This window comes from Ischnura elegans, chromosome 2 (assembly GCF_921293095.1).
Source record: "Ischnura elegans chromosome 2, ioIscEleg1.1, whole genome shotgun sequence".
In the NCBI taxonomy this organism is placed as follows: domain Eukaryota; kingdom Metazoa; phylum Arthropoda; class Insecta; order Odonata; family Coenagrionidae; genus Ischnura; species Ischnura elegans.
Window position 1 is genome coordinate 33,239,944 of NC_060247.1, and position 22,883 is coordinate 33,262,826.

Here is a 22,883-nt window from a genome sequence, read left to right on the forward strand (position 1 = left end):
GCACTGACAAACATAATAAGGAAGTTAATATAGAGCGAAAAATAAATGTAAACACAATTATAATTAAGGTTACAGCATGGGTGTTAAATGCGTAAAAAATAAAATGAAAAAAAGAGAAGTAAGAAAATAATTTTTGAACGATGGATATTTTGGAGCATTCAACGAAGGTTGATTTCGTTTGAAAATTTTGTCATAAGTCGAACATTCTTCACATTTATGGCACACAAACATTAATTCACATTCAGATGGACGCGTTTTGAAGTACTCAACAGCCATGTCTTTCGTAGATTTTTCGTGGTATAAAATATGGAAGCCTGGGCAAAGAGAGCAAGTATGGATTATGACTATAGATTCTTGTAGGGTTGAGAAATGGATACCTGTGTAACCTGTCGCTTTGTATCGCTCTCATTATATAGCTCTGAAGGGTTTGCGTAAGGAGGTCTGTTATAAGAATATGATTTAATTCTCTGCTTGTGTCAGTTTGAGAATATTTGCGGAGTGGTTCATGGCCATGTGACAAGGCGTTGTGGTCGGCGGCTTCTGCCTGGTGACCGCCTGCCCCCGTCCTCCTCGCTCCCATCTATGCCGAAGGAGAGACGGAAAAAATGACGTCTCCGCTCTCCACTGCCCTGGGTTTGAGTCATCAGTGGCTTGATTCTTGGCAGCACTCCGATTGCTTCCATTCGTTCAACTGGGGGCAATTTCAAGACTATTGAAGTAGCTACTTCTGCACTCTATACGCTTTTCGTGGTAAATATTTTTATGAGGAGGCGTGTGCTTCAGTCAATGGCGTGAAGTTTTATTGCGGTTTATGTCGAGCCTAGTACGGTTAACACTTCATCACGCGCACATCCGGCGTCTAGTCCTGTTTATCGGCATATTGTGGTTTTCTGTGGTGATTTACTTTTGATGGCTACCGGATATATAACCTAGATCGCTCTTAAGGCTGGGACGTCATGCTCTAAAAGAGCATTTACTCTTTAGGTTGGTTTACTTCCTAGTGAGCGTCTAAATTAGGGACGTTCCATGACATTTTTTGGTATAAATTTTCCAAATTTGGCGCACCCATCCCGCCCCCGTACACGAAATTGCGTATTATTATTACTCAGTCCTAATACGCGATAATTTTTCGTGTATTAGGACTGTGTACCATTCCTTATGATAAATTAAGTGAACAAAGGAATGCATAATGATTATGACCCTTTAGAAGCGGGAATGAGTGAGTGAAGTTACACGGTCAGCTTTGTATGCATTATTAGATTTGCGTGCTCACAGAAATTTATTGGTAATCGATTTGTTCGGTGGCAAATTAGCGAATACTTAGCGAATTTGTTTACGCCCGCATCAAAAAGTCTACTTTCCATCCTAATTGAAAATCTTGATTCGCCTTTTGGGTCTTGCACTGTGGGCGAAAAGCATTTTTGAAGCCATTCTTCCGTTTCACACAGGTTTATTAATTTTCACCACCAGATCCTATAGGCGTAATAACCTCTCAAGTTTATCACAATACCTTACGAAGGTAGCGATCAATCAATTGAAGTAGGCTTACACCTGCTTTGAATTTTTCCTATTTGGACTTTGTCTTAAGATGATTCAAGCATACATACGATTCTTTGTGAAGATATCTTTTGTAAGGAAGACTATGAGGAAGTCATTGTCTAAGATTTGATGTGAAAGTGCTCTTGGAATATCTTTTTTTAGAGATTATTTTACATAATTAATTTATCATTCATATCGGTGAAGCGGATTCATTCATTTATTTCTGAGATTGCCGGATGAAAATTGATGTTTAGAGTGAAAAAATTTGTGACTTTTTGCCACCCCGTCATCGGTTTCGGGGGCGTTCCCTTTTCACCACGGTAGCAGCCGTAGTGCCCTCCAATGGTATTAAGAAAGTGTTCCTCTCGTATGAGCTACCTCCCCCAATGGCGCAACCTTAGCGTCTAGTAGAAAGGTACAGTGGAGAAAACCCATCTATTATGTTCAAGCTGTCTTATATTATATAGTTCTTTATTTATCATCGTGAGGCTATGAGAATTTTTCAGTAGGTTTTCATCGGATTTACCCCGCCTGTTTCCCGTTATCTTCATCCCTCTAAATTAGTATAAGGTTCGATTCCAGGAATAAGAAGGTTCATGTTTGGCTTAACGATTACACTTGTGGATCGCTAGGGTTTGTATCACACCGAGCGGAAGTATGGTCGCCATGGCAACTTTCTATTTAAACTAAAAATCGATAGGCATTGGTGAAATGAACCTTCCTTTGGCTTTGATGGTGGAGGCTTTAGGAGCAATATCACCCGCGTCATCTTTTACCTTCATTTATTTTCTGAGGAATCACGCTGAAAGCAGGTCACGTCCTTTCATGAAGCATCATATATTTATGCATTCAGTTTGCTTTTTTGCTCTTCATCTAGAATTTATGAAGCCGTAGTTTGTTATTTATTTTTCTTCTTTGAAAAAACTCTCTTGAGAGTCTCCATCCCCGAGGTCGCTCTCTTGTTATCTCAATTTCCTTCGGTGAAATCTTGAGACGTGGAGATTTCCTAAGGCGTCCTCGTTATTGCGGAGTAATCGCATGGAGATCCCTCGCGCGTTGAATTTGGAGTATTTATTAGGACGTGAGCGAGGAAGTACCTATCCGGGCCTCGTATGTTATAAAAAGGAGGGCACTTAACCAGGATATTCTAATAGTCGTCAAGAATGAAATATGGACTTATACCACGGCGAAGATCATGTAAGTCATGCTTCTGGGTTTTCTTAATGGCTACGTTTTACGGTAGATCAAGGATGAGTGTGGATGTTATTTTGATTCTTTGCCAAAATTAGAGTTGACCCGGCGAAAAGGGTACTTATCTCAATGCATCGCAAACATACGTGGGGATGCAGGAAGCCGTGTATCTAAATTGCAAATCTCTGAAGATCCCAAAATATGCTTGGAGGGTTATCTCAAGGCTCGTGATAGTCTGTCCCTAGCGGAAGGTTAAGGATCGGCACAATATGAAACGAGTTGAATCCGCCGGCTGGATATCGCATCAGCACTTAACTGCGGAGATGAATGCGCCGGAGAGGTTAAGATCAATAATCCCCTCGGCTCAGGAGTTTTGCGTGATCGATTCCGCCTCAAGTAGGGTTCTCAAATTCGCGGTACGTAATAGGGTTCAGCAGCGTCCATTATTCACGCGATTCCAGGTTGAGGGGAGGGTTCCTGTGTGGAGTCTTTATTCTGTGCCTGGTGGGTTGAGGGGTAGCAGCGGCGAGCGCCCGTGGGCGATTCTCCCTGAGCATTGCTCCCTCGGTCGGTGGGTGGGTTATCAATTCTGCTATCCAATTTTGTGAGGATTGGTTTACTTTTGTGGCTTCTTAACCCTAGCGACCGGGATTTAATCCTGATGGAGGTTTTCAGGTTAATCGTGATCTCTACATTTGTGATATGTAGAAGGTAGTTCAAGTTTAGCTCCCGTAAGTCGAAAGGGACGCAATGAATGTGTCTTCTTCCGGAGTTCCGGGTTGTCGTCATTGTTTTCAGCGAGCGATCGCTCAACGGTTAACAAACCATCTGTAACTAGAGGCTCCCCACAAGCACCTTGTTGGTGAATTTTGCTTTTACCTCTTTCCGAAAGATAATTAACAATTCTTATGCGTAAAACATATTGCTTCGCGGTTATCATTTTTCCTTTCCAAATCCATTTAGTGCCAAACTTTCATCTAATAAAGCAATCCAATTTAAAAAATTAGGCTTGTGTTGTAACAATATGAGCCCATATTGAAACATAAAAGGAAACCAAAAACGTGTGTGCAACGTAAAAATGCTTCGTGTTGCGACACCGAAATAACGTAATTGAAACTGGTCTTCCGTGTGAGAAAATGTGAAGGCGCTGCTGCATTGCAGAAAAAGAATTCCAGGCAGAAAAATAAAATTTTCAGTAAAAATTATGGAAATAATGATGAACGGCAGGCTTTTCTGTAACCCATTGTAAGGTTCTTGATAGTTACTATCCAATGGTGCTGATCATCTCCCGATGGTAGTTCCATCTTTGGCAAAGATTCACACTATGTGCCTGCCAGGGGCGCAGCAAGGAATTAAGGCTAGGGGGGGTTCCAGGCGCAACTAATACTGGGGTGTCTGGGGGTATGGCATACCTGCCAGGGTAATCGGGAGGTGCGAGGGCCCTCCGCCAGAAAAAAATTAAGATGAAGAGAATCAAGAAATTAAGATAAATGGTTAAAAATTGTGAGTTTTACGGCTTTCTGAGGGATATTTTATGAATCCTTACACTATTCTATAAGTAATATTAATCCAAATAAATAAAATAGATTAAACTTTAAAACATTTCTGAGCTCTGGGGGGGGGGGGTTATCCCCCTCGCTGCGCCACTGGTGCCCGCTGTGTTTAGTCTAAATATTTTTCTCTCTATCGCTAAAATTCCGTTTTTATCTTTTTTTCTATTTACGTAAAACCCAGGCAAAAAAAAACATTCCTCTTCTGCCTTTTTGATGCTCATTTTTACCTACCTTCTTTCTTGCGAAGTTTTTCTCTGACGGTAATTACGGTTTTGCTTATTTTGTCCTCTTATCCGGTTGCATATTGTGATCATCATCTCCAAGTTAACAAGCTCCCCCTCGTTGCTCCGTTATTTTTCTGGCATTTCAAGCAGGTCGTTTTTCAGAACGCGGCTGGAGCGCAAATTTCCAACTTAATGTCGACAAGTGTCCGCATTGCTCCTGGGCACACATTTAACTGTAGTGCTTGCTGAAGTGGCTGAAGTCGCGAGACACATTGGAGAGGGCAGAGGAGGGAGAAGTGAGAAAATCCACTGCAGCACACGTTGAGTGATAGCATTTTCTCCCTATTACCGTGGACGTATCCTCATCACTAATGGAGCTTTAGTCATACTTTGGGGGAACCTTCACTCCCTCCTTCCGTTTGCTCGTATAGCCTGATGTGCATAAGTTCTCAACGTGTTTCCTATGTGTATCATGTGAAGAATCTATCCCGCTCGACCGATCGTAGCCAGACCAGGCTTTTAGTGTACGATTTTACATTTATCTGCTATCAGGTTAAAGGTAAATAACAACTTAAATGGCCTGATCTATTGGAAAAGTTTTGCTTGGATAACATCTCGTATTTTGAGCAATTTCCTTGAAATTAGTCTCATAAAAGGGCGGCTACAGGGTTTTCGGCGAGAATAGTAATATTGGCTCACATTTTCTGCGCTTATGCCTCTTAATCCATGCTTCTTATCGCACGGTTCCTCCTGATCAGTTATTATAATCATTACGAGATCGCGATTTCAAAAACAACTTTTTTCCTTTATATTACCCTCTACCTCGCTCTCTATAGCTTAAAATGTGTTTTCCACCCATTTATGCAATTCCGGCATTTTCTGATTTTGGTCACAGAACTTCCTTTTTTTGCATTATCAAAAACATCCAATGGAAAGCATAGTGAACTTTTCCTTCAGTAGATCTCCTGTCGTAGTGAGTTCAAAAACATTTTAGTATTTATTTTCAGGCTTAATCGTTTTCCCTGGTGTTGGTGGTAGGTGCATGCAAAATTTATGGCTTACATTTGTAGGACTACGATGTTAGTGTAGCTGATAAACTTACAACTTCATGAGTCTGTACTTCACTTAGAATAGTACCTACTGCACGAAAGTCGTAGGATAGCTGTGTTTTTTAGAAAAACAAGTCGCCTTTAGGATGCATGCCCCGAAAGAATGTCGAACATTCCGCTCTCCGTCTTTCGTTAAGCTGCTGAATCGAAAAGGCTTGCTTGATTTGTCGCGGGACATCATGCTGAGGAAATATTTAGGTGCTTGTTTGCTTTTGGAAAGGTGAAAATGGACGGCTAACTTTCGTGTTGGGGAATATGTTGTTTGAAGTGGAAATATTGACAATGGGAGTGAAAAGTGAAAGTCTTTCGCACGTAGTTGATTCAACTCTCGCAAAAAATGAAATAATTACGACTTGTATTCAAAGAAGTAGCGATTTTAAAATGTCGAGTGATGTGGAAGTGAGTGTTGCCATTGGGAAAGAGAAAAATGAATTCGCGAACACCTTGGAAGTTCTTTCGAATGTGTTTTAATGAGACATCGCGGGTCGTTGATATATTATCAAGAATCGTGGGGATACTCTTTGTCAACTTCCACTGCTCTCGTGCGGAGCGAAGTTATTTATTCAAATAGATGTGCCATGCCGTCGAGAAGGCAGATCCCCAGGTGGCCTGAGATTTTACCTCTTGGGTGTCAGAGGGCGTGACGAAACCTCTTTGAGTAAACAAGAGCGATTTTATGCTCCTGCGCATGCGAAAAAGAGAGAAATGGTGAGCTCTGAGGTCACGTGACGGGCGTGATTGAATGACTGCGACTTAGTCGTTTGAGTTCATATTATTTTTGTTTAGCTTTTATTTTATCGCTGTTGATAATTATTTCTCACGAATGAACTTGTACCAGCATTTAAGTAAAATCTATTTCGAAGTAATTCTTCAGCTTATTTAGCTATTTCCCAAAATAATAATAATAATAAAATTAAGAGCTTCAATACTCGCTTCAGCGTCCGTTTATTGCGAAGCTACCTTGTGAGTTAATGCTTATATTAACCCTGAGGACGAAGCTCTTTGTGAAAAGTAAATTGGTCCTTGGTTGAATCAGTTATGTTTACGTTTCGGAATCCCTTAAATCGAGGTTTTGATTAATTTAATCTCATCGGAAAATTGATTTTCTCATTGAGCCTTATGGATAGTTCTACGAGCGCATTAATTTCCGGGTACGTGGTGGAAAATGGATACCGAAGGGAATGGAGTGAAGTACCTTCTCTCACGAAAATTTAATCAGTTTTTTTGTGACCGACAGTAATGCGAAATTGCGATAGCTACTTAAATTGTCAGAGGATCAAAGAAAATAACTGTCGAGGCGTTAGCTCGAATGGAGAACGAGCGCATGCGATTGAAGCAACATCTATTTTTGGCTCCCATACTCCCTCTTGCACGTTTTTTTTCCTACCCTTCGACGCTGTTTCCGCTCTCCTTCGACCTGCAAGTGTACACGCGTCACAGTGTCTCATGTATGTCGTTTCAATATTTTACTGTCGCCGGTTGGGGGTTCTTGAATCTGTCGATCAGAAATATGGCGTAGCCAGCGTTGGAACCCTTATTCATGAGTTCATGGCTGTGTTGGGACGAATGTGTCGTGGCGGAGCGAACCGATCGTCGCCCGCCGCATTCTCCGTATTGCAATTGGAGCGAGGACATGCGAGTCCAGCCGGCCTGTGCACCTCCCACGGCGCGGTAGAGAGAGAGAGAGAGCGGAAAGTCAGGGAGACATCACCGGGAATGCGTGACAGCTATTGTGTTGCGTCCCATCAAGGTCGTCTTGGGTGATGGGGCTGGTCCTCCTTCCTTCCTCCTCATGCTCCTCCAGGCTTCGTCTCGGCCCGTCTCGTGGTCCAGCCGGCTGCTGGAGCCCTCATCGACTGCGATTCGCTGGTTCCATATACGGCTGTAGACTTGCGCAGCACTCTTCCGCATATATTGAATGCGAAATGCGTATAGCTAGTATTACAATTTTTGGATTGATATACTGCGGCGCTCCAAATCTCCCTAAGCCACTCTTTATTTTTTCCCTTCGTCTTCCTCGTATCCATCTTGACCTGATTTTAATATACGTTTGGTCTTTCTCAGGGTGCTCTCCTCAATTTTTTCCTTTGAGACAGTTAAGTTTTTTTGTCGAAATACGACATACGAAATACGACAAAAAAATTGCGTGTTTCACACGTAATTTTTTTTTGTATTATGGCCATTTTTCCTAGGAGTATGAAGCTCAACTGTGCTCTCTCTTGTCCTATCCTATTTTATCCCTCTTCGTTATCACCTTAACCATCCATTTGATATTCTGTATACGTTTGTAGCCCTAGGTCTCGGAGGTTACTGATCAATTGACCAAAGGTAGCGTGGTATGCGGGATAATATTCAGAAACGTAAGCTTGCCTTTTTGTATGGTCGCCGCTTAAGAGTGACTTGTATCGACTTAAATAATGAATAATTCGTTCTCGTTAATAAAACATCGTCCAATTAAGTTTATTAGTGTTATGATGGAGGTTATATGAAAGACGTTATTGAATTGTAATCTTTGTTTCCCCGACTTTCTGTACTTGAATTGCGAGCTTAATTTGTCTTGCGTTTTAAAATACGACGCGGTGAAGTCTTCAGTTTGATTCCTTCTTTGATAGAGGATGTTAACACTCGTTTTATTATCTTTATGGATGTTTTTTAGTGTTTTTCAATTGCTCAACAACTTATCTCCGTTTCAATCTGCGAAACAGTTATCTTTCGATCCCATATACCTGGTGATTTCAAAGAGGGAATCAGTTCATGTTGAGAAATACTTTTTCTGGGCGTCGAATTTTTGTCGCAGATATTTTTTAGAGGATTTATTTGTCACTAGAGACTGAAAATTGTTTGTTTTGAATTAATATTTCAATTGCTCTTTGCTTTGGTGTTGGCTTAAATCTAATGCAATATCTTATTACTGTACTATTATCATGCTAGATTACTTTGCGTTAAATTGGCATTGATCTATCAATCTTGATTTTTTCTCTTGGAATCATTGCTAGTCCTGACCTAAGTAACCAGTGAGAAGTTTCAGGGGGACTAATTTTAACAGAATTTTCGTCTACCGTAAACTTAAAATAATATAGAATTTTCAACTTCAAATTTTGTACAAAACGCAATTATTTAGGTGTTGCACTGCAGTGACATGATGTTTGAATAAATATTGGTCGCAGTCCTCAACCGCGTTTCGACGGTACAGTTCGTTTTTCACTTACTACCTGGCGATGAAGTCTTTTCGGGAAAGCAGCCGGGTCAGGATGGACATTGCTGCCAACGTTTCAATGGCCTTCTCTGCCATCGTCTTCAGGGAGAATGATGGGCCTGGTTAGTGCCGAGCTTATATACCCAGTTGGAGCGGTCAAGTCGTCTGTGATTGGTCAGTTTTAGGTGTCCTTCATCCTCTTAGTTTACTCATTCTTTTGATTATGGGATTCCATAATTCGCTGAGGTTGAAACCCGCGTCTCTCTTAATTTTATTTTGCGATTCTTATCATCCTTCATTCGCCCTGAAGACGATGGCAGAGAAGGCCATTGAAACGTTGACAGCAATGTCCATTCTGACCCGGCTGATTTCCCGAATAGACTTCATCATCAAGATTCGCTGGGAAAGCACCAAATCCTTCATCATTTACTACCTGCTAATAAGAACATTGTTGCATAAGGATAAGTAGGATAATTGTTCCTCTAAGCTCGAGCCGAGATCAGTAGGCCCTCACCTTGGTGAATTAATGATAGTGTTTTTCATTGAGTTGAATCTTTTCCCTCGTGGTATTATTTTGAATAAAATCAAGAACTGTCAGTTTCGCAGCAGACGATTAAATTTAATTTTTTGATCCATGCAAACCTGATTAATAATTAAACCTCCTTAATTATTATTAACTGTCGCGTAAAGTTAATTCTTAATTACTACGTCAATTCATTGCCTAGTTTGTTTTTTCGGAGGTGTATAGTGTAGTATTTGTGTACTTATTAGGAGCTAACTCTCGGATAATAACTGGCGATGCAGTTGGTTGGCATTTGGTGTTTAATTTTCATGTTGCGTCACATTTGAGGCTGGATTCTTCTCAATGTTGATGGACACATTCTGAAGTCAGTTGCTTCTGCTATTTGGATGTTTATTTACAGTTGAGTTGGTATTTTACCCCTGGGGCTAATTCGTACCATCATCTTAGTTTTTTTCCACAATTGGCTGTTGCTTTTAGCATTTGCAGTGTGTGAAGTCGTATCGAAGTTTTGAGGGCTTCTTCATAATTAAAATTTCACCTGCCCATATTTGTGCTTTTTTTGTTACCGTTGTGATTCCGTTCATCTTGTGCGTCCCTGTGCCCCTCATCGATTCGACTCTCACCTATAGCTTTGATGCATATGGAACGGCAACTATTTTGCAGCTTTTGCACTCAACATTTTAATTAAAGCCGATTAAATAAAGCCTCTCCACGTGGCAGTCAAAAATGAAACTGAAAACGGGAGTATTGCTGTGTATGAGGTTAATCATTCCTGTAGTTGGAGATCGTTATCAACATCATCAGTCCTTAAATTTGGGTTTGTGTTAACCTAAGGAGCTAAGCTGCACGAGGCGTACATACTTTGCGGTCTTATGAGGGAATGTCGAGATTTTCGGGACTTGGCGAAGTTCGCAATATACGACTCCCCAAGCGCCTATTTTGCCTCATAGTTCACTTAACTCAGTCTCGTGGTTCACCAATTACTAATAACAATGAATCTTGGCTTCTACGTTAACTCTAAAAGCTTTGTGTATCCCACGAGACACACTAACGTGCAGATAATTTCGTGTCCATCCTTTCCCAGGCTATCATTATCTCATCTGCTCACACCACGAACTTAATTTAAGATTTGCGTACAGTAGTGAACTCGGTAATAGTGGCTAGGAAACTTGGGATTAGCAGATTATGCTTATTTTATCTGGCTGTACGGAACTGATAGTTGTGAAGTAAAATTCTATTCTTTGTGCTTCTGTTTGACCTATTAGTCATCGTTTATGCGGAGAGAAAATTGACATCAATATTTAGAAACTGTTTCTCGCTGAAATATTTTTAGGAGTGCAATTTATATTATTTTTCGGGGGGAAAAGTTTAAATGAAATAGCGAATCTCCAAATGTGATTATAGTCGAGGCATAGTGTGTGCTGCAGTATTGAAGGGTCTGACGATCAATGTATAAATTTGGGGACACGTTATGCATTTTTTTGACGTTTAGTCATTGTTTTCTCCACAAATATAAATTTTTATCCGGAGATACCGGAATTGTGGTATATCGAGTTAGGGGTAGTTAATCAAATAGCCTCCGTAGAACTTAACGTTTTCTACTATGTGTACCCCTTAACGGACGGATATTTCATACATTATCTGTGTCCATTTAAGTTTTATTACGCCTTTTAATTTGATATGAGTTCAAAACATCCTTCGATCGTGGAATAGATTTCACCTTATTACATTTTCCATACTTTAGAGGGCAATGATAGAAAGTTCAATGTAGTGTTTGGTATGTAGAATTTTATGTTATAAAATTACTTCGTACGGTTGTGTAACATCTTGGGATGGATATTCAAAGTTTTAGTTTCAACTAAACATACGTATTTTTATCTCGTCGGTGAGTAACGGAGACCAAAGATCGCACAATGGGTCGAAGTGAATATTAATAACTCTTCGATTTTGTCATGTTAAGTACTGAACGTGCTAAGAAAAGCAATGAATGGGGTAACGGAAGGTGAGACGCGTCAGCGGTAGATTATGAATAGTAATTCAGAGGTCATGGGGACATCTCCTTCAAGAGTAAGTCCGAGTGGAGAGGAGAAAAATGAGACGGGAAAAATAGTTCAGGATATGTGGACCTCTTCTAAAGAAATAAATTTAAATGAGTTTCTATGTATCATGATGGGTTTAAAAGTGTTGTAATACTACCCGACCTTTTTTTTTAACCACGAAATTCGCGTGCTTAAAGAGTAACTCTTGGTCCTTTTATATTATGCAGTACGCTCTGGAAAACTGTGATGTGACTGTTGCCCAATTAGTATTTTAAAATTTCGCTGCAGAAAATTCTCTAATCAAAAATTGGAGGCTATTTTCATGTATTATTTGGTGCATTCGAACTTGCACCAAAATACTGCACCATTTCAACTTAGTCTTCCTTATGCCTTTCAATTTGAATTATAATTACAAGCGAATGTATTGGTTTTTTAATTGAACCTCAAACCCGTATTTCCTTCGTTGAAGTCCCAAAATTTTTGCTTGAATTTGATATTCGTTTACCGCGGCATTTATACTTTTGCCTCTACTATAAGTTGGTACTACGTTGAGTTACGCCGGTTGTAACATAGGAAGATGCCTCTTTGACCTCTAACTTTGAGATTCCGTCGGCCTCTACCATCTTCAGCATTGCTTTCTCGGCTCCTTTTCAGGTGCGGGTTCTTTAAAAGGGTGGAGAGCCTCCAGTGCCCATAATCGCGGGGCTCGGTCGGGGGTAGATTGAGGCTTTAATGCGATTTGCATTCGACCCCTCCGTCCTACTCAGTCGCCCTTCCGGGTATCTCAGTCGAGATTCTCCTTCAGGGAGGAGTGCCCTTCTCTTGTGTCTCGCCCTTTTTCTTTCATCAGGCCTCGCACACCCTTCTCGAAGTACGTTTGCCTCCCAACTTATCCCACCCCCAAAATGGTTCATTATTTTTAGCCTCATTGCCGTTCACTGACGTTAATGAACCATTAACGTCGTAAAATGTGGAATAACGATGCATCCTCTATCATAGGATTGCCCTTATCTGAATGTGATCCCTCATTGAAATCATGGATGACGGTATTACATAAATTTAGTTTTTAATCGAGATAATTTTTAATGGGATCATACCGAAATTTAAAAGAAATACAATAACATTGTCATCGCCTTCATTATTCTTCACAGCTCAACCAAGTAAATTTATTTAAGTGCACTTCTACTGTGAAATCAGGGGGTTTGGTTTCGATTTACATGGCGAAGTGTTGAGATAATGCTCCATTAATACTACTGTATGTGTACTTCTGCAAGTGACGGCACGTAAACTACATCACCGTTTCCTCATCGTTGACAACCTTAAAAATTTTGCCAACCCCTAAGGCATGTCTTTGTTAATGAAATTTTTAGTTTAAAATACTTCCTCAGTCTTTTAATGGGTTTATTTTTAGGTATAGGTTGAAGTATAAAAAGAGCCGACCAGGATGTAATATATGTCCTAACGCAATCGGAATAAGTAATAGCCATTTATATAAACGCGAACAGTCGGATGTTAGTAGTTACGTGACTAATTGTACCCGCTTTATCCACCTTACGCTCTTATGCGAACTTCTCAACCCCATAAGTTGTGAACGTATTTCAGGTCGTATTGTTTGCCTGAGATAAAAGAATGACTCGTTAATTTCTCTTAACTTTTGTCGGATGTGCCCTCTACCCTACAGTGTCCTCCCTCGCGTCACTCTTTCACCCCTTTCCTATGGCGGTTCGAATATCGAAGGGTGTGTTGTTGACGGTGGATTATGGAGGGACTTAGCGTAGGGTGGGTCGGTTATTTCCCCCGTCCTCTCCCTTCCCTGGTTGGGGGGCGCCAGGCGTCTGCGCCGCGACGCCTCCGATCGATCCCTTCCACGGAGCGCCGCCCCCTCCACACCCGCACCCGTCCCCACCGCGTCTACCGCTGCGGGGGAATGGAGAAAGGGGAGAGCGTGTGAGGGGGAGATGTCCCCTCCCTTCTCCGCGACAACGACAGTCCTCGGCGCTGCTTGCTGGCCGCATCCACGGGAATCCCTCCGTCTGTCTGCATGCGCCCGAGCGTGGGTGCCTTTGAGTCGAGGCGTGCGCCTCACGTCACACTCGCTCTCAAACCAGAAACTCAACTCTTGGCTCGTCCTTCTCCTTGGTCTCTTCCTCCAGCTGATACGTCTCCTACGTTCTACGCCGTCGCGTAAACTTAGAAATACTTAAACGGAAAAGGAAAGTGGAAGAGTTGTCTGAGGATCCATTAGGGAGAGCGGTGTCGGAAAATCTCCGTCCTCTCTCTCCCACGGGCCCAACGGTTGAGGGCCGTCGGCTCGAGGAAATCGATCGGCCCACGCCCTTGGCTACAATCGGCAGTCTCGCCGATCGGATAGCAACCCGCCACGCTGCGCCCTACCTCACTCGCGCCTCTCTCACAACAGAGGAGAGATAGTGGAAAGAGGAGAAACGTGCGGTGGCGTTATTATCTGATGCGCTAGAGAAGGCACCCCCCTCTTCTCTATCTATCCAAGCTGTGCAAAGGTGTGTGCAGAGGGAGTAGGCAGAGAGAGGGCCCTTATGACTGTGTGGATGGCTGCGTAGATAGCGTGGAAGGGGGACTCGACTCGCTGGCGGTATCCACCCCAACCGACGAGACGAGTTCGAGGCGGGGTCGAGTATCGGTGTGGCGGCTTTGCCCCCATCCCATCACCCCCCTCCCGCGACGTCTGTCGTGGGGATAGCGCCGGCGTTCGTCGCCTCCTTGTGACTCTCTCGCCGCGCCCGGCACCCGTCCCCGCTTGACAGCGACTGGCGACTAGCCGTGCACGGCGTCGCTGCCCAGTTTCCGCCGAGTCCTTTCGGTATCTCTCGGTAGTGCATCGATCCCTAGAACACTGCCCATCCCTCCCACTGCAACCTTCCCTCTTCCTCTCTTGTTTGGTCTCCCTCCCCCCACGGGGCAACCCCAATCCTCCGCTCTGAAGTCTCTGGGATCTGCCTCCCGCACCAGATTCATCCTCCCCACTCCGCCTTCTCCCGACTTCCTCCTCCTCATTCGCGGACTTCCCCGCATTGGTTCCAACCGTTCCCTCCCTCCCCCCACATAACCGCACCGTACCGCGCCTCCCGCACCCGCCCTGAGGTTTTTTAATCTCTCCCCTCCCGCGCTCGTATTCGAGCGTGCTGCCGATTGTGTGTGTGGCTTTTTCTCCGAGTGGAATATCTTTCGTCGGGACGGAGCGGAGTGTGGTAGTGTTGTCGCCGGAGGGACGGCTTTGGATGCAGGGGCGAGAGTCGGATGAGTGCCGGGACTATAGTGAGGCGTGGGATTAGCAGCAGCCTGGCGGGGGGAGTGGTGTTTGTGAGTGAGTGAGTGTGAGGATGGGCAGTGGTGGACTGCGGCAGCGAAGGAGGGTGGCCGAGAGGGAAACGCCGACGGCGCCATGTGGTCCAGTTGAAACCCTGGCGTAACCACCGCGAATGAAGCCATTATGTCCAAGACTTTAAATGCATACAGAGTGTAAGTGGACGTGACTGCATTCTGCTTTGCCGCTTTTCCCAATTGCGTGCTATTATCTCAGCACTTGTGTCCCGCCGTGGATTCCGCCCGTACAAAAACACCAAGGACCCATCCCCCTCCTTTCCCTCCACCCGCATAATCCTGCCCCCCCCCCCCCTCCCCGCGACCTCCCCATTTATTTCATCTCTTCCTGTGCCTTCCGCGTGTTCTGTCTGGCGTTTGCGAATGTCATTGGCGTGCCGATTGAATTTGGCTTTTGCTAAGCCTTTTCCATGTCTTTTTATGCCGTTGCTAAGCAACTAAAAATAATGATGTTCATCTTGCCGTTTTAGTTGTCTGTGTCGACTCTTTAAGTTACTTTAGAAGGGTTGGGGGCTTCTCGCAAAGGTTTATTTTGTGAACCACTACGTTTACATGAAATTTCATGCCTCAATATTTTAGGGTCCCGGGTTGTTTACCGGCTCAGTGGAAATCGTTAAGTGCGTTTGAATATCGCGTGAGTTGTTATGTTTGCTGGACATGCCATGCCTCGTGAAACTAATCGTTGTAAGTAATTAATCGTTAAAGTTAAAGATCGAAGGTTTTGTTGCTAACTGCTTTCTTGGCGTTAATTACATAATATCTCAACCACGTTTTCACTCAATAGTTGAAATAAAAAGTATCTTACCCTAAGATAGGTATCTATCTCTCCTTGTTATCTCCTCGTCTTGAATACCAGGAAACTGTCACGGTAGAGTATTGAAAAACTTCAATTCACGGAGTTGGCTTCTACATTGATCGATAACGTAAGCTGAGCCATCTTTAAATCGAAATAGGCCAGGTCATGCATAATGCGAAGTAAGCATGCTTTGCTCCTCAGCATGTCGTAGTGAAAGATATAATAATAAAGTTTTTTTATTGGATAAATGAATGTGCTGGGCACTTCATTGATAATAGATGGGTCCTTGTGGACATGCAGTAACCTGCCTTGACTTGGATGTCTATCACGTTGTTGGTGGTTTGTTCTTAAATCCAAAAGTTTCTCTCCTGAGGCCCCTTTAAAGTTCATCTCATTGTCCTCTCATTGGATGTTGGTAACCTGTTGGATGTCCCTCATTAGACGGACTGGCTTGCATCTGCCTTGAAATCGCATTACTTGGCTCGCGCGGATATGGCTCTTACAGCGCAGGGATGACTCTTAGACTTCTATTTTGCATGAATGGGTCACTTTCTGACCCTTTTTTTACGCAGGGAGGTTGCTCAATAAGATCTCACATTAGCTCAAACACGTTTACTAATGCTCACTTGCTTATTCTCATCTCGTAGGTCCTCGTGAAAAAGATCAAATTCCTTGTTAAAGTTCGCTGCAATTGGCAATAATTGACGTATCGACCTCCCTTTTCTCGTCTTATTCATATATTTTGATGCTTTGGCATCTTATCTTGACTTGGGGCAACTGGTAATACTCTTTTTCACAATATTTAGTTAGCTATTTCGGTGCACCATCATTACCTTAAGAAAGATATATCTCGCGATAATCCTAATTATAATTATTTGCAATTATTCTTTTTCGTCGTGTTCCTGGGCATTCCCTTTCCTTAATTCCCAGTACTCTGCCGAAACGTTAGTCTGCGCTAATCAGCCTTGACTTCTTATCTAACCACGCCAAGTTCCAACTTCTTATAACGGAGTGAAAAGGAGTGCCATGTTGCCTTCCGATGTGTGAGCCTCCTTTGATACTTATTGAACCTTTGATAAGCTCAACGGTCCACATGATGTGAATATCTCTCTCTACCTGATAGGAATGTTGCCTTATCTTATTATCTATTTTACCAGCTTCTTCCGTGATTCGGAGGGATTTCTGTTTCATATTTTACCTTCTTGATGGAATTGAGTACTTCATCCGGATGATTAGGAACAAATTATGTTCATGGCAATTTATTCCCCTTCCTATCAGCGAACCATTTGAAAAATACTTCGAGTGTGTTGCGTGAATCACTGTTAAGTACTGTATGAAATGGCTATTTATTTGTGTTTTGTGTATACATATATGTATTATATGATGCACGATATTTTTATCACCACCCTTATATTTCTAGAATCATACCTTTCTCGCGGTAACGGATTGTTCCAGTTACTCCTCCGAGCCGGTGTCTTTGTATTGTATAACCTTATACTTAATGCTATAGGATTGAAAATTATTTCTGCACCATTTCTTCTAATTTTCAATCCACAATCTACGTGATATCTCTTCTGTATAATCCCACCATGGGAATAGATGCCACTGTGTAGGAACTGGCTCTATCACAAGGCATGCTATCATATTTCCAAGCGTAGTAGTAATGCTCTGCTGTTGATTCATGAACAGAATTTGGTTTAGGCTATGGTGTTATACTAATAAAATTAATTGTAAAATCATAATTATTTTTATAGAAGCTTCGCCGCGGTATGAAACAATGAAGATACCTATCCAATGCTTAGTTTTTCATGCTAAATTTGTCATAAATATTAAATCCTGTTATTTTTTACGTTAGCTTTTATTAATTAAAAGTATTTTTTGGTATAGTTGCCGATTTATAGTACTAGGAAATTCATAATTGGTACAGAAATACTAGACATTTCCAGGAAACCCTTATTTACATAGGACTAGTGGTAATTTACTTTAACGTGATCTCCTTATGATCTTAAATTAGTATAATGCCGGATATTTTTCGAGAGTTTTAAACTTTCCATAGCGTTAATTTTTTAAGTGATTTAAGTGGATAATCAAGTATAATTAGCTTAAACTGTAGGATCTCGCCTAAATTATTTTAAAATCCTTGTCTCTCTCGATGCTATGGAGATAGATAGCGATCCTTCACGCTCGCTGTGAAGCCAGGAAGGGGAGTCATCTTTCCTTATTAGCTTGTCTCTTTAGATGATACAGTCGAGGTTATCACGCCCCGTTGCAGTCCTGTGACCACGGCCGACTTACCCCTCTCTCCCGGAGAAGTTGTCATGAGAGCATTTGGACGAGTTAGTCACACATCTTGCCGTCTCTTTAAGGACGCGTATAATCCCTTGTTGAGAGGAACCGAGGGGTGGCACTTGGCGTGTGGATATTTTTGGGGGTACAAAAGCTATTCCGGCTCCCGCCCATTACCGAGAATCTGTCTGGAAAGATCGTTCGACTCACCCGTCTCCCTTCATCCGTGTGATTTTCTTCTCTGTCATTATCCTGCAGCATTTCGGTCTCCCTTGAATGTACGAATGGGGAAAAATCACCTGGGAAGACCAAAAATTGAAATCTCTCGCCTAATTGTGATGAACGATCGCTTTAAAAATTTCTAGCCTGATAAAAAATATCAGTCGATTAACGGAATAGGGAGTCATACTTCGGCATAGTGAAAAAAATATTTACATCAGAGATAATCTACAAATTCAATTCAAAATTTTACTGTTCGAATCTGCTTACATATTTATTTGTGTTTGTACCGCATCTGTTTCTTGGAATAGCCTTCCAACCATCATCTTCGCTCAGAGCCCATTTCCCCATCTAACCTTTGAATAAATGCTGTTGTGTTTACCTGTTCTTGGTACTATTTAAGGTTTGATGATATCATAATAAGCTCTTTAAGTTACTATCAAACATTCAAATGATCCGAAATATCTATCCCCCTTATGATAGTGGCGCATTCCCCAAAAATTGTGTTAAGTGACTTTTTTCCCAAATGATTCCCAAATTTCTGCCCCCGAATAGTCATCCATAGTGCCGCCTGCGCCGTTTCTCTCTCTTGTGGAAGGTTCTGCGAATAAGCGTCTATGTTATCGCTAGTGGCTGTCTCCCATGCCATGCTCCTCTTAATTTGTTGAAATGTGTAACTACTAAATTTCTTGCAACCCTTCTATTCTTTTCTGCTTATCTCTTGCACAAACTTCGCATACACAAACTTAGCATAATATTCTAGGTTATGGAGAGAATCACGTGGATTTCTATCTGAAAGGATTTAATGTATAATAACCTTCAATATTTTTTTCATTTTATTACGATTTCTCTGCTTCATCCAAATACTAATCGCCAATCCCCAAGTGGAATCCAGTCTTTTTTACTACTCCTGCTCACCCTTAACATATTCTACCTGATGCAATATAACTACTCCTTCGACGTTAATTTCCTATGAACATGTCACTAGCGATTTCGATTTTGATGAGGTAGTGGTTTACTAGCTTTCATCTCTAGGGAGTTTTCAATGCTGTGTTAGGAGAAGCCTTTTTGAGTCACCATCATAGTTCCATAGTCCTAAGATTGGTTTTACGCAGCTCTCCATTCCGAGACCTGGCCTTATGACACAGTTTTGTAAACGCACGGCCACCGTGCACATTAAGCCTTTTCGAGGGTTTCTGGATTTCCTAGTGCTAATAATTCTTAAGTTCTTGATAGGTATAATCGGTATGTGACACAAAGAGACCTAATCATTGGAGGTACCTGTTAAACGTTAGTTTTTTTGGCACCTTACAGTACAGCGTATTTGCGTTCATTTCATGGAGTTTTCATTGGAACTCCGCTTCAGGGTAAGTGTACAGCATTGAAGATGGTTTTCTTAATTTCTTTAATTACTAAGTGAAATATATATATGTAGAGCTGTTCCTATTATACCATATTCAAGACAAACTTGTTCAAACTCTGATGTCAGCTAGATTTCCTTTTCCTCGTCATTCAGGAAAGTCAGTATCTCTGGTGTATTATTGTCACAAGCTTTAGTGTCTCCTTAGTAAGGCGTTATGTAAGGTTACAAGGGATTACAGGGAACACTGCTTGGGCTTCATATCATCGGTCTGGCCTAGCTCCTCCCCATTGGAGCTCCTTTCAGGTATAGACGTTGTTTAGATGCATGGGAAAAAATCAGTCTTTTACCCCACCCGATGACTGGTACCACCTTTCACTCAAAGCGCTTCCTTTCCCCCTGTTAGACTGTCGCTCTCTAGGGAGACAGAAGCATTCTTAGGGTTAACAGTCATAGCTTGTTGGGTGATTTAAAGCATATCTTACTTTCAGAGTAACATAAAGCTGTTTTCAATCTTCAGTTTAAAGTGTTGGTTGGTCCTCTGCTTTGAGTTTCTATTAGAGGTTTACATACGGCCTTTGTCACCTTATTCACCGTTTTCTCCTCTTTACTTAGCTTTAAGCGCTTCATTGACGGAAGTCCACCAGGTTTAGCAATGCCTTGAAGTCATGCTTATATCTATTAAATTTCTATCTTCAGCATGTGTGTTATCATTCTCCGGGTTTTGTTAGTGATGTATAGTACCGGCATTATTTATTTTTCCTTTCACCTAACCTCAAACGGAGAATAAGAAAAACAGCTTTTTATCAAATCTCCTGAAGTAGTCCACCTATTTTTGGTGCTCGTTTTGGGACAAATATATTTAGGCTTGCAAAAAGAATCAAAGGCTGCTCCCGTATGTTCCAAACTCGGCTTGCTCACACTGCGCATGTTTTCCTCACTTTTTTTCCGGATACTTCCTTACGATGAGCGCATTAAAAACACTGGGCCACGTTGGCTGAGAAGCGATCGTAAAATTATGTGTTTTTATGACTTCTTGAATGAACGAATAATAACTTCGACTACCCCCATTGTTGGAAAAAATAAATTATATCGCAAGACTGGTCGATATGCTTTTCTTTAATTTAGGAGAAAGTCATTCGACCTGTAATTGAACACCGTTTGAGTCTCTTTCTTTTAATGATTTTTTCGTTGCTTCAGGATTATTACGTGTCGAATTTTCCTGAGTATACGAGGATAGTGAGTTGAACTGTTGAAGATCCCGAGTCGGATAGTCGCCCAAATCGCCTTTTGTGTCCAAGGGAATTGTCCAGTTCCTGAATTAGGGGTTGAACTCCTTAGTTCCCTCATTTTTCATTCATAAAAACTTTAAAATGATTAAATAATCCTTTAGTCATCTTTCGGAGTTTGAGTATGAATTTTAAAATCAGAATAAAAATGATCGAAGAGTATCAATTCAGTTAAACAAAATTTTATACGTATCTGTATTCTAGGTTTATCTTGTTTAGCATGACTCCAGAGGGCATGAAATCAATCTAACCTTTCTTATGTGTTACGCTGCTCAATAAATTTTCCCGTCCATCCAAGAAATATCAAATGCATTAATAGGGTAGTTTCATTCATCAAAGAAAACGAAAGGCATTGATTGCGATTCGTTACCCACCATTAGTGTATTCATAATACACAAATTATTTGGTTATTGAAATACCGGTTTAGACGAATGGCAAGGGTCAAATTTTATCCTCATTTGAAAAAGGTCAGATTGGCGCCCATGCGATTCCACTCCACATGGCGTCACAGGGACCTAGTTTCTACACGAGAGGATAGGAGTTATACATCGTCTGAGGTTACCAATGCATGCATGAGGCACAGAGCTCAGGGAAACATGTCTTAATAATCACCTATTAAAACTGGCTAAGGTCGGAAAGTTTTCTTCGTTTGATAAGGTATTAATAAACCTTTTTTAAGCCAAGCGCTACCATCCAGCAAGGTACTTAGCTACCCGCTAGCAGCCTGCGACGTATCAGCGCTAAGCCTCGCCTCAAGGTCACCTCACCGGGCGGGAGGGGGAACCAGAAATACGACGTACGGAGATATTTCCCGGCATTCATACGTAAGCGTCGCGTTTTCGCGCGCTTGAAAATTTTCACTTTTCATTTAATCACGAAAAATAGATATTGTCATTTAAAAATCTAAAAGCGTGAAATACGTACTCCAGGAGTAATAATCTTTCGATTAAGGCAATAAAAAAATAATAGGAAACCACCCTATTGTAACCATGGTATTATCCTTCTCTCGTCAATAACACGAATTAAGATTTTTATGCTGACATCAGAATTCGTCTTCGAAACCCGCGTTATTGCATTGATACCAATTTAGTGCATTTATGGCATGAAAGTCATATTATCTTCCCGGTTACTCTTAGTTATTGAAGTGGCGTGATGTGGAATTCATAAAAATCTTAAACTACTTGATGGAAAAATTATTTAAATATTTTATTAATAGCTTAGAATGTCGTGTGGCCGCACCAAGTGGTATGGAGTCATTCCAGCGAGTGAGAATAAGTTCGCCTGCACGTGATTCCGTGAATAATTAGAAACTCGATAGACAGACCACAGGTGAACCTGTGATTTGAAATTCATTTCGCCAACTCAATATTTACTCCTCCTCTATGAAAATCCCCAAACTATGTCTTTCTCGTGATCTCAAAAAGTTTGCCAAATAACTGGTCAGTAGCAAAAATGAAACAAGCAGTTGATCCCCCTGTTCACATTTTATGAAACTACACTTGGCAAGCCGTGACAATTAAATGAAAAAAGAGGTATACCTGGGGCAATGCACGGAAAAGAATCGCGTCGTAATTTGTACTTTTTTCGGTGTTTCCATATACTTTGGGAAATATTCGGAAACTCTTGCCTTCAATACTTATCTTACCTCTGCTTAATTGATTCAGAAAAAAATATAGTTACCTCTCTCTCTATAGTCTCCGCAGTAGCTGTAAATTTGAGTGACTGGTGGCCACGGTAACCTCTCTCATCATTGTTCAGATAGTTGGTAGCAACCGTTCATTGTCAGTGTTCGTCGGCAGATTTTATTTCAACAAATTCGCTAGGCATTGTTGTTATTCTAAATTTTCATTTCATCATGATAATTATTGTTTAGTGTTCTCCTTGGATTGCCCTCTGTGCTCCCAGTTCTTTCATCTGTAGTCACGAACCATGTCATCAAGGTAAAAATATATGTATCAAAGGGCAGTGTTGAAGTGGCACTGAATAATAGTTCATTTCATCCTTTCATATTCATCTTCCCAGTGACATTACCCCTCTTGCTTTGTGAACGATCACATCTTGAGTACGACCGGGTGTGTGCTTAGGGATTTTATGACACTCGGCCTTCTTTTCTTAATTAGCCGTGTCCTTGTGATTATTACGTATGTTTCCTGCGTTTTAGCTTGCTTCCTTTATAAATAGTCTATTAATACTGAAATA

The 22,883-nt window shown here is 41.6% G+C and overlaps 1 protein-coding gene across 15 annotated transcripts in view; it reads left to right on the forward strand.

The window, feature by feature from the left end:
* The window catches only part of LOC124153567 (kinesin light chain), a 110,453-nt gene that overhangs the window by 40,408 nt on the left and 47,162 nt on the right, over positions 1 to 22,883 (forward strand). For 2 of the 15 annotated variants that reach the window (XM_046526817.1, XM_046526827.1), the window contains exon 1: positions 14,607 to 14,872. The exons of 12 other annotated variants lie outside the window; for them this stretch is intronic. In XM_046526817.1, coding sequence (XP_046382773.1) covers positions 14,844 to 14,872 — 29 coding nt within the window. In that variant the 5' untranslated portion in view covers positions 14,607 to 14,843. Of the gene's footprint in view, positions 1 to 14,606; positions 14,873 to 22,530; positions 22,625 to 22,883 lie in introns of those variants that run through there. One more of the 15 variants, XM_046526818.1, reaches the window with a different exon arrangement.